The sequence below is a fragment of the Pelobates fuscus genome, chromosome 3, assembly GCF_036172605.1.
Source record: "Pelobates fuscus isolate aPelFus1 chromosome 3, aPelFus1.pri, whole genome shotgun sequence".
Lineage (NCBI taxonomy): Eukaryota > Metazoa > Chordata > Amphibia > Anura > Pelobatidae > Pelobates > Pelobates fuscus.
The window spans coordinates 372,025,164-372,041,866 of record NC_086319.1 but is presented as its reverse complement, the minus strand read 5'-3'; the positions used below and the strand labels follow the sequence as shown (position 1 = coordinate 372,041,866).

General features: G+C 43.0%; 1 protein-coding gene across 1 annotated transcript in view; it reads right to left on the bottom strand.

Annotated features, from left to right (window-relative positions):
* SEC11A (SEC11 homolog A, signal peptidase complex subunit) overlaps nucleotides 1-941 on the bottom strand; it is a 41,151-nt gene extending 40,210 nt beyond the window's left edge. The window contains exon 1 of the mRNA XM_063449436.1: nucleotides 823-941. Within this exon, the coding sequence (XP_063305506.1) occupies nucleotides 823-873 (51 nt within the window). The 5' untranslated portion in view covers nucleotides 874-941. The remainder of the gene's footprint in view (nucleotides 1-822) is intronic.
* Nucleotides 942-16,703: the final 15,762 nt, after the last annotated feature.

Genomic DNA, 16,703 nt, shown 5'->3' with positions numbered 1-16,703 from the left:
AGTCTCTGTCTCTCTCATGGTGGATACCAGTCTCTGTCTCTCTCATGGTGGATACCAGTCTCTGTCTCTCTCATGGTGGATACCAGTCTCTGTCTCTCTCATGGTGGATACCAGTCTCTGTCTCTCTCATGGTGGATACCAGTCTCTGTCTCTCTCATGGTGGATACCAGTCTCTGTCTCTCTCATGGTGGATACCAGTCTCTGTCTCTCTCATGGTGGATACCAGTCTCTGTCTCTCTCATGGTGGATACCAGTCTCTGTCTCTCTCATGGTGGATACCAGTCTCTCTCTCTCTCATGGTGGATACCAGTCTCTCTCTCTCTCATGGTGGATACCAGTCTCTCTCTCTCTCATGGTGGATACCAGTCTCTCTCTCTCTCATGGTGGATACCAGTCTCTCTCTCTCTCATGGTGGATACCAGTCTCTCTCTCTCTCATGGTGGATACCAGTCTCTCTCTCTCTCATGGTGGATACCAGTCTCTCTCTCTCTCATGGTGGATACCAGTCTCTCTCTCTCATGGTGGATACCCGTCTCTCTCTCTCATGGTGGATACCCGTCTCTCTCTCTCATGGTGGATACCAGTCTCTCTCTCTCATGGTGGATACCAGTCTCTCTCTCTCATGGTGGATACCAGTCTCTCTCTCTCATGGTGGATACCAGTCTCTCTCTCTCATGGTGGATACCAGTCTCTCTCGCTCTCTCTCATGGTGGATACCAGTCTCTCTCGCTCTCTCTCATGGTGGATACCAGTCTCTCTCGCTCTCTCTCATGGTGGATACCAGTCATGCAGTAATTACTCCTACTGGGCCATTTATCTCACCTGTCTCTTGTTCATCCTCCGCACATCGTCCAGAAAATCCATTGACATCATGTTTAATTCCTCCCTGCCTGGCCGGCCAAACCGGAGACACAGCGGCACCGGAAGCTACAATCAAAAGAAAAAAAGGGGGGAGCGACGTCATTCCGCACAACTTCCGCAACTTCCGGCTCAAGAACCGCCATCTTAAGTGAGGGCAAGTGTCATTCATCCGATGGTAGTAACGTATGAAGAAAAAAAAAATAATAACATCTCAGAAACTGGATTCAATGGAAAACACTTTACTAGCAGTAAAACGCACTATTATTAATTTTAAGATATTTATTTATTGTGCCCTCCCCCATGTTTGCCCAAACTCAAAATGGCGGCATTGTCTACTTTTATTGTCCATAACTTGGGCAGTTTAGGGACAGTTGGAGAAATAGTACATAAATTACTGTCACTTGAATGCCACATGTAACACCAGAGATATTTTCTTTACCAGTTGCTTGTTTTTCTCTAGGCGGTAGGCTCATATAAGCAGGGTCCTAATCTATTGTTTTTGTAACATTCTGCAATTGTCTCATTTATTGTTAAATTCACCCCTTTAATAATATTGTAAATGGCTGCGGAATAAGTTGCCGCTATTTTAATGTCAAAAATAACAATCTCTTTTCCTCTTCTAGTGGAATACATGGTCATTTAGCTGCTGGAAACATTGTTATTATTATTTATAAAGCACCAACGAGTTCTGCAGCGCTGTACAATGGGTGTAACCAGACAAGTTGGAGGCACAATTACAGAGGGGGTCGATGGCCCTGCTCAATGAGCTTACATGCTAGAGGGAGTGGGGTAATGTGACACAGAAGGTAAGGGTAGGGTAGAAAAGTAGGTTGTTAGGATAGTGTTCATTGAGGGCTTAGTGTTTTGTTTTGATGACAGTTTCAGGAGAGGAATCAGGGTGCGGGGAGTGGAGACTGGGTGAGAGGCTAACAGAGAGGGGAAGGGCATTCAATAGGAACGGTGCAGCCCCTGAGAAGTCTTTAGGGTAAGCATTAGAGGTAGGAGTACAAACAGAGGTAAGATGTAAGTCTCCGGCAGAGCGTCGGGGCCTAGATGGGACATATTGGTGTAATAGTGAGGATAAGTAGGATGGAGCAGCATTGTGTAGAGATTTGTAAGAAAGTACCAGGATCTTAAAGGAGGAGGCCTGGGAGGTTCGGGTGGACAGGAAGATGAGCCTCGCCGCCGCACTCATTGTAGACTGTAACAAGTTGGGAACACAAGGCGAGAGAGGACAGCGGCATAGACAAGCATTGTAGCCATATCAGGCGTTTAATAAGGGTTGAATGTGCGCTATGTTTTTGAGATGGAAGCGCAGAATTTGATGATTGATTTGACATGAGGGGTGAAGGAGAGGTCAGAGTCAAAGAGAACAACTAGGCAGCGAGCCTGAGAGGTAGTGCGGATGGTAGCGCCAATAACTTGGAAGGAAGACCATAAGTTCTGTTTTGAACAGGTTAAGTTTAACCCCTTAAGGACCATACTTCTGGAATAAAAGGGAATCATGACATGTCACACATGTCATGTGTCCTTAAGGGGTTAAGGAAATGAGCAGCCATACCGTTGGAAATCACAGAGAGACATTCAGAGACACGAGTCAAGAGGGGTGGTGAGAAATCAGAGGAGGACAGGTAAATTTGTGTGTCATCCGCATAGAAATGATACTGGTAGCCAGAGGAGCTGATGAGTTTACCAAGGGAGGCAGTATAGATTGAGAACAATAGGGCACCAAGGACAGACCTTTGGAGAACGCTTAACAGAGAGGGGTTGGGGAGAAGAGGCAGAGACGGAGAAAGAAACACTCAAAGAGCATTGGGAGACGTAGAAAGAGCACCAGGAGAGAGTGGTATCTTGTAGACCGAGATTACGGAGGATAAGAAAAAGCTGTTGATAATTAACAGTGTCAAAAGCAGCAGAAAGGTCAAGGAGAATTAGGATAAAGTAGTTGCCACGGATTTTGCAGTATTAAGATCACTGGATTCTTTGGTCACAGCTGTTTTAACAGAGTGGCGAGCACGGAATCAAGATTGAAGTGGGTCAAGCAGAGAGTTGGATTTAAGGTAGTCTGCCAATCTCACATAGACAACTCTTTCAAGGATCTTAGAGGCAAACGGCAGTAACGATATAGGACGGTAGTTGGATGGGGAATTAGGGTCAAAGTTGGGCTTTTGGGTTACGGTTGCATGTTTGAAGGGTAGAGGAAATATGCCAGAGGAGAGGGAGAAATTGTCAATTTTAGTGACAGGCAGAGCAAGAGAAGGAGACAAAGTGTGGATGAGATACGAGGGAATGGGATCGAGGGAACAGGTGGTGGGACAGGAGGATCAGAGCAGAACATAAACCTCCTTTGTTCTAGCGGGCGCAAATGAGCATAGGACAGCAAAAGAAGTGTGGTTGAGGGAACATTACAAATCACACTGTCACCCAACAAACCAGCTCTGTTGCAGTTTCAGGAGGACTGAGGGAAAGATCAGCCGCTGCATACATTAATGTGTTTCATTGCTTTAAAAATCATCTACAACCGATTCAGAAGCCGGCCATCCTGGCCTGCATACGCACCACATGACACACCCCTTTTATGTGCAGGCCATGGCACTGATTGAATTACAGCTATGCACACTGAAAGGCGCTGGTTCTTTCCTCCACCCACCCCTTTCACCAAAATGTCATATTTGTCAAAGATGGCACGAATTGTCTGGGAATCTAAATTTTTATATTTAATGCAAAATAGCTTTATTTAATATATTCTCTAAGGCAATTGGTTTTTATTTTGGCTTCTTGGGCCTATATTTTGGGGTGGCTTTGGCATTTACTCACTTGTGCAAATTAATATCTGAATTACAAAATTCAGGCAAAAATTGACAAGCTGTAACTATAGAAGAGTTGGAGATTTTTTTTTTTTTTTACATCCGATATATGTACTAAATTTTCCATTTGAATTGCAATTTGACAAAATTAATTGTCTAGTGAATAACATTCTTTAAATTTCCACTTTAGTTAAAGGAACACTATAGGCACCTAAACAACTTTAGCTTAATGAAGCAGTTTTGGTGTATAGAACATGCCCCTGCAGCCTCATTGCTCAATCCTCTGCCATTTGGGAGTTAAATCCCTTTGTTTATGAACCCTAGTCACACCTCCCTGCATGTGACTTGCACAGCCTTCCATAAACACTTCCTGTAAAGAGAGCCCTATTTAGGCTTTCTTTATTGCAAGTTCTGTTTAATTAAGATTTTATCCCCTGCTATGCTAATTGCTTGCTAGACCCTGCAAGAGCCTCCTGTATGTGATTAAAGTTCAATTTAGAGATTGAGATACAATTATTTAAGGTAAATTACATCTGTTTGAAAGTGAAACCAGTTTTTTTTTTTTCATGCAGGCTCTGTCAATCAGGGGAGGTATGGCTAGGGCTGCATAAACAGAAACAAAGTGATTTAACTCCTAAATGACAGTGAATTGAGCAGTGAAATTGCAGGGGAATGATCTATACACTAAAACTGCTTTATTTAGCTAAAGTAATTTAGGTGACTATAGTGTTCCTTTAACTACTCAGTGGTAGCGCTATGATTGGTTGTAAAGAAGAATAATCAAACACTGACATCTGATAGAGCTCCTGCAGAGGTTATAATCCGTCTCCGGAAGGAGTAAGATAACAAAAATGATTGGCTATATTTTTTAATCCTATACCTTACCAAACATAGGTATAGATAAAACTATATTTCATAACTTCAGTATGAAGAGCTGGAGTTGTTGCACAATGGTACTGAAGTATGTGTCAAATATGGGCATAATGCTGCAATTTTATTTATTAAATGCCAACATTCTGCTCTGCTGAATGAGTCTTCAGAACATTTAAAGGAAAAACATTGCATATGAGATGACCCGGCCGGGTCCAAAGGGTCTTAAATCACAGCCATGAAAGTGGAACAGTTTGCTGAGCTTGAGGCTGGATTTCGTTTATGAGAATAATTAGGTTTACAAATACTTTTGTAAAGGAATGAATCATCTTTGTGGAAGCCTACTGTTTATACAAGGAAATACTACAGAATTTTCAGCGACCATGTATTGTGACTGTTCAAGAAGAAGATTCTATGAAATCCATAATCCCCAAATCATTGCAATCTTTCCAGTAGCTAAGACTTTTTTTTTGTACTACCCAAAGTCCTGTCATTTAAAGGCCCTTAAACATTCTGGAATTCAGAATGAGTTTTGGACCACGCGCCCTCCTATCCCAGGTTACTTTTCAAATGTCCCAGTTCTGTACTGGGGAAATAAAGAAAATCTCTACAGCTGGTAAGGAGCAGTAGCATGAATGTGTCAAATTACATACTAATACAAATCTTCTGCAGGGTATTAAAGGGACACTATAGTCACTAAAACAGCTTTAGCTTAATGAAGCAGTTTTGGTGTATAGAACATGTCCCTGCAGTCTCACTACTCAATTATCTGCCATTTAGGAGTTAAATCACTTTGTTTATGAACCCTAGTCACACCTCCCTGCATGCGACTTGCGCAGCCTTCCTAAACACTTCCTGTAAAGAGTCATCTAATGTTTATCCTAACTTTTATTGCAAGTTCTGTTTAATTAAGATTTTCTTATCCCCTGCTATGTTAATAGCTTGCTAGACCCTGCAAAAGCTTCCTGTATGTGATAAAAGTTCAATTTAGAGAGCAAGAGATACAATTATTTAATAGCCTGAGGCAATATTTCCTTTACAGGATTTATCACCAACTGGTTTCACATTGATACAGTTGGTGGTATCCAACAGCCAACACCTAAAGTACTTATTCTCTAAACAGTGAATCGTTAATGTTAAATTGAACATTAAAATGGCTATATTGAGGACAAAGCAGTGGATTTGACTACAATCACTTCTATTCATGTGCATTTTGCAATTTAGATTTAAATTCACTGAAGGGCCTGATGTCTGCATCAAAGCAAGCTTAGGGGAGAGGAAAAAATAATCTGACCATTAAGCTAGCAGTGGTAGATATCACCTATTTTTTCTTTCTTTCTATTATCTTTCTTTAGGGGGAAAGCAAGCATTAAGGCCAGGTCAACCCCGGCCCCACCCCTTAAAATTACATCTGCTCCCTTAAACCAGTCTCTCTCCAGCATCTGACCCCTGACTTAAAAGGAGCACTATAGGGTCAGGAACACAAACATGTATTCCTGACCCTACAGTGTTAAAACCACCATCTAGCCCCCCAGGCCTCCCTAAATATTGTAAACTCTTACTTGTATTCAAGTCTGGAGCTGCTTACTTTGTTAGTTTCCTTTTGACCTGCCCACTGCCTGCTGACATCATCAGAAGTGGTAGCCTGATACAATCACATTGCTTCCCCATAGGATTGGCTGAGACTGACAGAGGCAGATCAGGGGCAGAGCCAGCATGATTCAAACACAGCCCTGGCTAATCAGCATCTCCTTGAATCAATGAATCTCTATGAGGAAAGTTCAGTGTCTGCATGCAGAGGGTGGAGACACTGAATGTTTTGATGCATTTTAGGCAGCCAGTGTCCCTTTAAGAAGACAATACTGAACCTTTAAATTAGATACTACAGCTGCTTAAATGTTGTAAGCAGTTTTAACAGAAAATGCCTCACCTGAAGGTTATACATTTGCAATAACCCATTTCATGTTTTTTCATTTATTAATATTTTTGGTGAAATCGGTTTCTAAGCCTCATACAGTCATACATGTGATAGACCTCATTTATCAGATTCTGCCCTGTTACATATCTCCCAAGTTTCCCTATTAGGAAGGACGGTCCCTATTTTGGACCCAAATCCCTCTGTCCCTCTTTTCTAGTTAATAATGTCCTCTTGTTATTACATATTGACTTTTCATGATTTGAACTCTGAGGATACCCTTTAAGGCGCTGCTTTCCTTTGTCCCTTCCCGATATTGTTGGTGTGTCAGTGTATAAGAGAGTGGCACAGCAACAATACTCCCAGTAATGTGTCTTTAAACTACACTATGTGTGTTTAGAAATCAGTCTGTGTAAATAAGATACATTCTTCTTGTTCTCAATTCCATTATAGTTGTATAAATTATTAGTAAGTCACCTGGCCAACCCCCACAGGCGTAATACGAAAGTGTCCCTCTTTGTCCATTTGAGATGTTGGGATGTATTCTGTTAATATTACTTTATGATACCAGTATAGTCAGGGCCGGCCTTAGGCATTTGGGCGCCCTGTGCAAAAAATCTTCACAGCGCCCCCCCTTCCCGCCCCCCCTCCCCCACTCCTTACCCCTTCCCACACACCCTGTCACACACACACATGCAGACAGTCCCACACACACACGCGCAGACAGTCACACACACACGCGCAGACAGTCACACACACGCGCGCAGACAGTCACACACACACGCGCAGACAGTCACACACACACGCGCAGACAGTCACACACACACGCGCAGACAGTCACACACACACACAGGCAAACAGACACACACACAGGCAGACAGCCACACACACACACACACACAGGCAAACAGACACACACACAGGCAGACAGCCACACACACACACAGTCAGACACACACACTCACTCACAGACACACACTAACAGACACACACTAACAGACACAGACACACACTAACAGACACAGACACACACTAACATACACAGACACACACTAACATACAGACACACACTAACAGACACAGGCACTCACTAACAGACACAGACACACACTAACAGACACACACTAACATACACACACTAACATACACACACACACTAACAGACACAGACACACACTAACAGACACACACTAACATACACACACACTAACAGACACACACTAACATACACACACACTAACAGACACACACACTCACCCACATTAACACATTTTTAAAAATTTATTTAGACACCCCCCCAGCCTCCTTACCTTTGGGAATGCTGGGGGGGGGTCATCTTTTTTCCCTGGTGGTCCAGTGGCTGCTGGGCGGTCGGGCGGCGCTGCTACTGCTAGGCTGTCTGCTGGGCGGGCGGCGAGGGAGCACTTCCCCTGAGCTGACTGCTCAGCTCCCTCGCGCGCCGCACAGTGAGGCTGGGAGGCGGAGCCGGAATACGACGTCATATTCCGGCTCCCAGCCTCACTCTGCGGTGCGCGAGGGAGCTGAGCATACAGCTCAGGGGGAGTGCTCCCTCGCCAGTGCCGCCCAGCAGCCCGGCATGTCTGTTAGCCGCAAGGCTAACAAGACATTTGCCTTGGGCATTTGGGGGCGGCTTTTTTTGCCGCCCCCTGGAAAATGCCGCCCAAGGCAAATGTCTTGTTAGCCTTGCGGCTAACAGACATGCCGTGTGAGCTATGCGGCCGCAGGGCGCCCCCTGCACCATGGCGCCCTGTGCGGCCGCACAGCTCGCACACCCCTAAGGCCGGCCCTGAGTATAGTACACATAGAAACATGGAATGTGACGGCAGATAAGAACCATTCGGCCCATTTATTCTGCCCAATATTTCAAAATACTTTTAATTAGTCCCTGGTGTTATCTTAAGTCTAGGATAGCCTTATGCCTATCCCACACATGCTTAAACTCCTTTACTGTATTAACCTCTACCACTTCAGCTGGAAGGCTATTACATGCATCCACTACCCTCTCAGTAAAGTAATACTTCCTGATATTTTTAAACCTTTGCCCCTCTAATTTATGACTATGTCCTCTAGTTGTGGTAGTTTTTCTTCTTTTAAATATGGTCTCCTCCTTTACTGTGTTGAGTCCCTTTATGTATTTAAATGTGTCTATCATATCCCCCCTGTCTCGTCTTTCCTCCAAGCTATACATGTTAAGATCCTTTAACCTTTCCTGGTAAGTTTTATCCTGCAATCCATGAACCAGTTTAGTAGCCCTTTTCTGAACTCTCTCTAAAGTATCAATATCCTTCTGAAGATACGGTCTCCAGTACTGCGTACAATACTCCAATTGAGGTCTCACCTGGGTTCTGTACAATGACATGAGCACTTCCCTCTTTCTACTGCTAATACCTCTCCCTATACAACCAAGCATTCTGCTAGCATTTCTTGCTGCTCTATTACATTGTCTGCCTACCTTTAAGTCATCAGAAATAATCACCCCTAAATCCCTTTCCTCAGATGTTGAGGTTAGGACTCTGCCCTTGGGTTGTTACGTCCAAGTTGCATTATCTTGCACTTATCCACATTAAATGTCAGTTGCCACAACTCTGACCATTTTTCTACTTTACCTAAATCATTTGCCATTTGGCTTATCCCTCCTGGAACATCAACCCTGTTACATATCTTAGTATCATCAGCAAAAAGACATACCTTACCATCAAGACCTTCTGCAATATCACTAATAAAAATATTAAAGAGAATGGGTCCAAGCAGGGGCGTATTAGCCGCGAGGCAAACAAGGCATTTGCCTTGGGCGGCATTTTCTAGGGGGCGGCAAAAAAAGCCGCCCCCCAAATGCCCAAGGCAAATGTCTTGTTAGCCTTGCGGCTAACAGACATGCTGGGCTGCTGCTGGGCGGTCGGGCGGCGCTCTTGGGCGGCTGGCGAGGGAGCACTTCATCTGAGCTGTCTGCTCAGCTCCCTCGCGCGCCGCACAGTGAGGCTGGGAGCCGGAATATGATGTCATATTCCGTCTCCGCCTCCCAGCCTCACTGTGCGGCACGCGAGGGAGCTGAGCAGACAGCTCAGATGAAGTGCTCCCTCGCCAGCCGCCCAAGAGCGCCGCCCGACAGCCCAGCAGCAGCCCAGCAGCCACTGGACCACCAGGGAAAAAAGATGCCCCCCCCCAGCATTCCCAAAGGTAAGGAGGCTGGGGGGGGGGGGGGGGGGAAGTAAATTTTTTTTTTTTTAAAGTGTTAATGTGAGTGAGTGAGTGTGAGTGTCTGTTAGTGAGTGTGAGTGTGTGTCTGTTAGTGAGTGTGAGTGTGTGTGTGTCTGTTAGTGAGTGTGAGTGTCTGTTAGTGAATGTGTGTCTGTTAGTGAGTGTGTGTCTGTTAGTGGGTGTGTGTGTCTGTTAGTGAATGTGTGTGTCTGTTAGTGAATGTGTGTGTCTGTTAGTGAGTGTGTGTGTCTGTTAGTGTGTTTGCCTGTGAGTGTGTGTGTGTGTGTGTATGTTAGTGAGTGTGTGTGTCTGCTAGTTTGTGTGTGCTAGTGACTGAGTGTGTGTCTGTTAGTGTGTGTCTGTTAGTGCGTGTCTGTTAGTGTGTGTCTGTTACTGAGTGTGAGTGTGTCTGTTACTGAGTGTGAGTGTGTCTGTTAGTGTGTTTGCCTGTGAGTGTGTGTGTGTATGTTAGTGAGTGTGTCTGCTAGTTTGTGTCTGCTAGTGACTGAGTGTGTGTCTGTTAGTGCGTGTCTGTTAGTGCGTGTCTGTTAGTGCGTGTCTGTTAGTGCGTGTCTGTTACTGAGTGTGAGTGTGTCTGTTACTGAGTGTGAGTGTGTCTGTTACTGAGTGTGAGTGTGTCTGTTAGTGTGTGTGTTTCTGTTAGCGAGTGTATGCGTATCTGTCAGTGAATGTGTGTGTGTGTATTTAGAATGCGGGACGGCGTAAAGGTTGGGTGGGGGTGGCGCGGGGGGGGGGGGGGGTGCCTGAGTTTTGTCCTGCCTAGGGCAGCACAAAACCAGGATACACCACTGGGTCCAAGTACAGATCCCTGAGGTACCCCATTGGTGACAAGCCCAAGCTTCGAATATATTCCATTAACTACAACCCTCTGTTGCTTGTCACTCAGCCACTGCCTTACCCATTAAACAATATTGGAATCCAAACTTAAAGACTGCAATTTATTGATAAGCCTTCTATGTGCTACAGTGTCAAAAGCCTTACTGAAATCGAGGTAAGCAATGTCTACAGCACCACCCTGATCTATTATTTTAGTTACCCAATCAAAAAATCAATAAGATTAGTTTGGCATGATCTCCCTGAAGTAAACCCATGTTGTCTCTGATCTTGAAATCCATGTGTTTTTACATGTTTAACAATCCTATCCTTTAACATGGTTTCCATCACTTTCCCCACTACTGAAGTAAGGCTTACTGGCCTATAGTTGCCCGACTCCTCCCTACTACCTTTCTTGTGAATGGGCACAACATTTGCTAACTTCCAATCTTCTGGGACTATTCCTGTTAACAATGATTGGTTAAATAAATCTGTTAATGGTTTTGCTAGTACACCACTAAGCTCTTTTAATAGCTTTGGGTGTATTCCATCAGGTCCTACTGACTTATTTGTCTTTACTTTTGACAGTTGAAATAGAACCTCTTCCTCTGTAAACTCACGTGTAATAAATGACTCATTTGTCCTTTTTCCTAACTGAGGTCCCTTTCCTTCATTTTCATCTGTAAATACTGAACAAAAATATTCATTGAGGCAGTCAGCTAGATATTTATCCTCTTCTACATACCTTCCTTCTTTTTTTAATCTAACTAATCCTTGTTTTACTTTCCTTTTCTCATTTATGTATCTAAAAAATGTTTTGTCGGGGGCGGAGCCAGAAGCCAACCCGAGCAGACGCGTGTCAGCAGAGCTCCGCCAAAATAAGCCTGAAACAAGCGATTTAATCACCCTAAAAGCACCATTTTCAACCCCCACTACGATAACGCAGGATGGGGAAGAAATCCAAGCACCAGGGAACCACAAAACCAGCTGGGGCACGCGACATTGGGGACCTTCTCCTTCGTCCCGCATAGGCCTCAAGCCTCACCGCGCCAAAACAACATGGCGACGCGACCTCGGCCTCCTCAGAGGAACAAGCAATGGATGAGCTAGATGAGTTCCCGGGCTCTGGGGGCTTACACCACCCCTCCTCCGACAAGGATAGAGAGCTACCCTCCACAAAAGGAGATATTAAAGCCCTCCTCCGCATGATGTTCGCTGCAGATGTAGCCACACTGAGCGAGGAAATACAAATTGTGGAGGGGAGAGTCAAGACTATGGAGGGAAACTCAGAAGACCTAACAGCCCAATGCATACAGCTGGAAGCCCAAAATACTGAGCTGCAGCGCAACCAGTCTCATCTTACCAGCCGCCTCGACGCACTAGAATATCGGCACAGGAGCAGAAATGTAAAAATCCGGGGAATCCAGGAGACAGTGACCCTGAGCGACTTACCGCAATACTGCAGGAGACTACTTGCCTCCCTACTCACACCACACCAAGCAAACCTTGCCGTTATCGACAGGGTCTACCTCATACTGAGAGCCGCCAGAGCCCCAGCAGACACCCCAATGGATGTCATACTACAACTACAGACACGGGCAGCTCAATTAACCCTTATGACAGCGGTGAGAGAGAAAGCTAACCACCTTTTTGAAAAAGCCACCTTGTCTTTCTACCGGGACTTGTCCAGGCCCACGGTGCTATGGAGAAGCCAATTCAAACCACTGACCACCACACTCCGCCAACACTCCATACCGGTGGGCATTCCCCAGAAGCCTGGTCATCCCCCATGGGGGAGCCACAACTCGCTTAACAGACGCAGCGGAAATGGACTCAGTGCTGATAGCTCTGGGATTGCCGACATACCCAGCACCAACCACCCAAGCTGCAAGACAACAGCCCCCTCACGTCTGGGACATGACCAAAATACAACCGTTCCAGCCGATTGGGACCTCCACCTTGTCCTCCACCACATTCAGAGCACAGAGGGTCGGCCGCCAACCAACGGGCACCTGAGTCAGGGAGGTGTATACAGGGGGATTACTCAGTCGCCAGAAGTTTTTGCGCCCGAGGAGAACTCAGCCGCCAGAAGTTGATTCAGCCGCCCGTGGTTTACTCCATTATCATCCACACTTCACTGCTATGGTACAGATGGAGCACACATTTCTACCAGACACTTTTGGCTCCTAGGAATAAGCTCAACTATCGGAGTATTTATAGTGCTCATCTGAACTCTTGACTGCAATCTTCAAAGTGATGAGATCCAACCAGACTCATACTATATACATATATAGTGAACTTACAAAGGACCTTTTTTCTTGTTTCCCCCCTTTTTTCATTATACATTTTTTGCTTTTTTGTATATACATTATTTTTTCTAAGGAATGGATCCATCAGAACACTGGACATTATAGAGTGCTATGCATAGCCTAAGAAGTGTGGATAGAGTTTTGTATCATAGATGAATTTTTCTCCAGGAACTGATCACAAATGCAGTATCCATAGGATAAGGGATATATTATCTATTTTGATGAAATTTGATGTATTGAAGGAGACCATCAGACTACTATGATGTACATATTTTGCATATATGAATTCAGATATTAAGTGGATAATTGATTAAATTGAATTTTTTTTGCATATTGAATAGTAACTTATTCTTCATTTTTTCTGACATATAACAATATATTCGAGTGCAGTATTTAATTTTTGTTGTATACAGGGGAACAGACTACCAGAACTGTCCGACTATACTGCTGAGTTTTAATTTTAATTTCGATTTTAATCTTATGTTCCGTTGTTGATGTTATCTGCCATTGCATGTCATAATTATCTTAATGCCTCAAAATGTACATCGTCCAACAGTAGAGAGAGGACAAACTCATACAGACCACTCAGGGATACGGGGACAGGGTGCCGAAGATGGCCTCGATTAGGGCGACTGTAAAAGGGCCAAGCATGGACAGCCTACCCCCCTGTAACAAACAAATAACTAGACTTACTTTACACACCACCTTCCCGGGACCTATGACAACATTCACTATATGAAAGGAGTACGCTGAACCCCTTAATTACTTATTTCTTGTCTGCAGCCCTTTATCTTTCTGCGGGCAATAATCTCATTGTGACCGTGTACACCAATTCCCCAAGCATTTGACACCCAGTGGCATTACTCAGCTAACAGTTATTCATCATGTCTAGCAGCTATTCTATGTTTGAATGTGTTATTTCCCCAATTAACTAGACATCTCCGCTCAACATTATAATTACCATATAAAATGGGCTTCCTCATCGGCAAGTCACTAAATGCAAAATTGTCACAGAACAATCCATATTATTCCTGTTAATGTATCTTACCATGTACTGTGCTATACCTATCTTTAATTCAAGTTGTACGCAGATGGCTTGTTTGATAGTTAGTGTGTACCGATGAGGGACGTTTACCTTGCATGATTATTGATCAACCACTTTAAGTTACAACTATGTATCTCACAGCGTAATGTCATATTTTTTTAAAATTACTAAATGCTAACTTTTTTGTTTTTTACTATTTTGGCCACATCTGCGGAGTACCACAGTGGTTTCTTGATTTTTTTTGCTTTTACTGACAAGCCTAATGCAAATTTCTGTTGCCTTCAGCAGTGCATCTTTTAAATAATCCCATTTCTCTTGGACTCCATTTAAATTTCTCCAGTCTAATAATGACTCCTTTACACAAATTCTAATTTTAGAAAAGTCTGTTTTTTTAAAGTCTAAAACTTTTGTTTTTGTGTGGTGTGACTCAGTCACTGTTCTTATATTAAACCGCACTGACTGATGATCACTGGATCCTAAACTTTCACCTACAATAATATCTGATACCAAATCTCCATTTGTTAACACTATATCTAGTATGGCCTCTTTACGAGTTGGCTCCTCAACGACTTGTTTTAGAGACAATCCCAGTAGGGAGTTTAGAATATGTGTGCTCCTGGCACAAGCAGCTATTTTTGTTTTCCAATTCACATCAGGAAGATTAAAGATTACCAAATTCTAACGTAACCCAAACGGACTCTGTTCGCCTCACTAACTTTTATTTGGCTAGATTTTATGCTATCCTTCCCATACAGGGCCACCCCTCCCCCTTTCTTGCCTTCCCTGTCTGTTCTATATAAAGAGTACCCTGGTATTGCTATGTCCCAGTCATTTATCTCCTTATACCATGTCTCAGTAACAGCGACTAAATCTACATCATCAGTTGCCATTATTGCCACAAGTTCGTGGATCTTATTCCCTAAACTGCGAGCATTTGTAGACATGACTCTAAGCTTATTTTTTTTAACACACTTGCGACAGGCACCTTCTGCCCTTCTTTTGGGGGGGCAATTGGATTGATGTTTTATCATACATTGCCTTTGTCCCAGATTAAATCTCATTTCTGGTGTTGCTAGTAGGGAAACGCCAAAAAGGATTATTTACTAAAGAGAAAATTGCCAGGAATTCAATGTGAATTTTATACCACATCAGCCAAAATGCGAACAGAATTGACTTGGAGAATTCTCCCAGTATGCCTACATTGGACTTAATTGTGAAATACACTGAGTTATTACCTGTCAATTCTCACTATCGTGAATGACCCTAATAATCTACAAAGCATAGTGGTTTTCTTTTTACACAATAACATCATGCAGCTTCTTACTACCTTGAGGACCTCCATTAAGCCTTGAATCTACATATTTGTTTTACGACTGTTTTATGGACCAACGTTCTCCCAGAGGCAGCAATTAGAGTTTCATACCCAACACGTGGAGGCGCTTATCTCCACAGAATTACATTACATCTATTTTTACACTCAAACTGAACCACACATATTATAACAAATATTGAATTGAGTCCCTGAACCCTACTCTCATTCACATGTTATATGTAACTTGTAGAATGGGGTTTGGTTTTTCCTTTGATTGTAATGAGGCTACAACTAGAATATTAAAAATGGATCTTATTACATTCTGCAGTAGATAAACAAGCTAAAACCTTCTAACATCACTATTTTGTGATGATCCAACAACAGCCTTTGTTTGGTTTTAAGCAAGTTCGGAGGGAATGTATAGAAGTATGTTCAGCATACTGCCAATTCACAGCAGTGCCTTGGATTGATGGGAGACACTTGTATTATGTCAATACAATGACATTCATTTTAAATGAAACTATGGCGGCTACAATAGCTGGTCATTCTCCAGTGAATAGACCTTAATATATATATTAGGGTATATATTTTTATATATAAAAATATATATATATTTTTTTATAAATTTATATATATATATTTTTTTTAAAGTGTTCTTCAGTTAATTTCACCCAGTATATTTTTAAAGAGAAGGCTTACAATAAAATAGTAATTTAGATAAAATGTTACATACCTTTAAATAGTACTTAGGCGCATGTTTAGTGGATCGCCACCCACACCAGGATGAGAGGCTATATTCAGGAGCGTTTCATTCTGGTCTGAAGGGACTAATCTTATTTCATAATTCCTTTTCCAGCAGGGAATTATGATGGGGAAAAAGAAAATGTATCCACGCAGAGTAGTTTATATCATCACAAAGCATGACTTTGTTGAGTTTTGTGCGCAGTCTGTTAAGCATACACCTGAACGTGCCAGCCGCTGACTCTCAGCCAATGATTACCACCCAAGCCTGGCATGGGTTGGCATGGTAATGCGAAGAATCAACTTCTGCTTTAGCATTGTAATTCAAGAGTGGAATGCACCAGTCACAGCAAGGTAAGTTACCATATGCCACCAGGAGACTCCTGCCACCATAACCAATCCAGCTTGATGTATTGGATAGGAATATAGAGAACCCTTGTAATATAATCATGCTATAATTTCACAATTAATTCTTTCATGCTTCTTAACTATTGGTTTTAAAATAATGCAAGCATTTTATATTTTGACTCAGACACGTAGTAGGATCCTTGTCAAAATAAGGATTGCATCTTCCTGACAAATTTATATCAAATCCAAAATACTTCCTTTATTTAGTTAGAGCTCATTGCAGAAACTGGAGTTTTGCAGCAAACACAGGAACGTCAAATGTTAGTTTTCCCTTTTTGAAAAAAATGAATTCCTGTTTTTGCATACTTTTAATGCATCTATATGTTTTAAATGTACACTATAGTGTCAGGAATACAAATATTAATTACTGACAATACAGTGT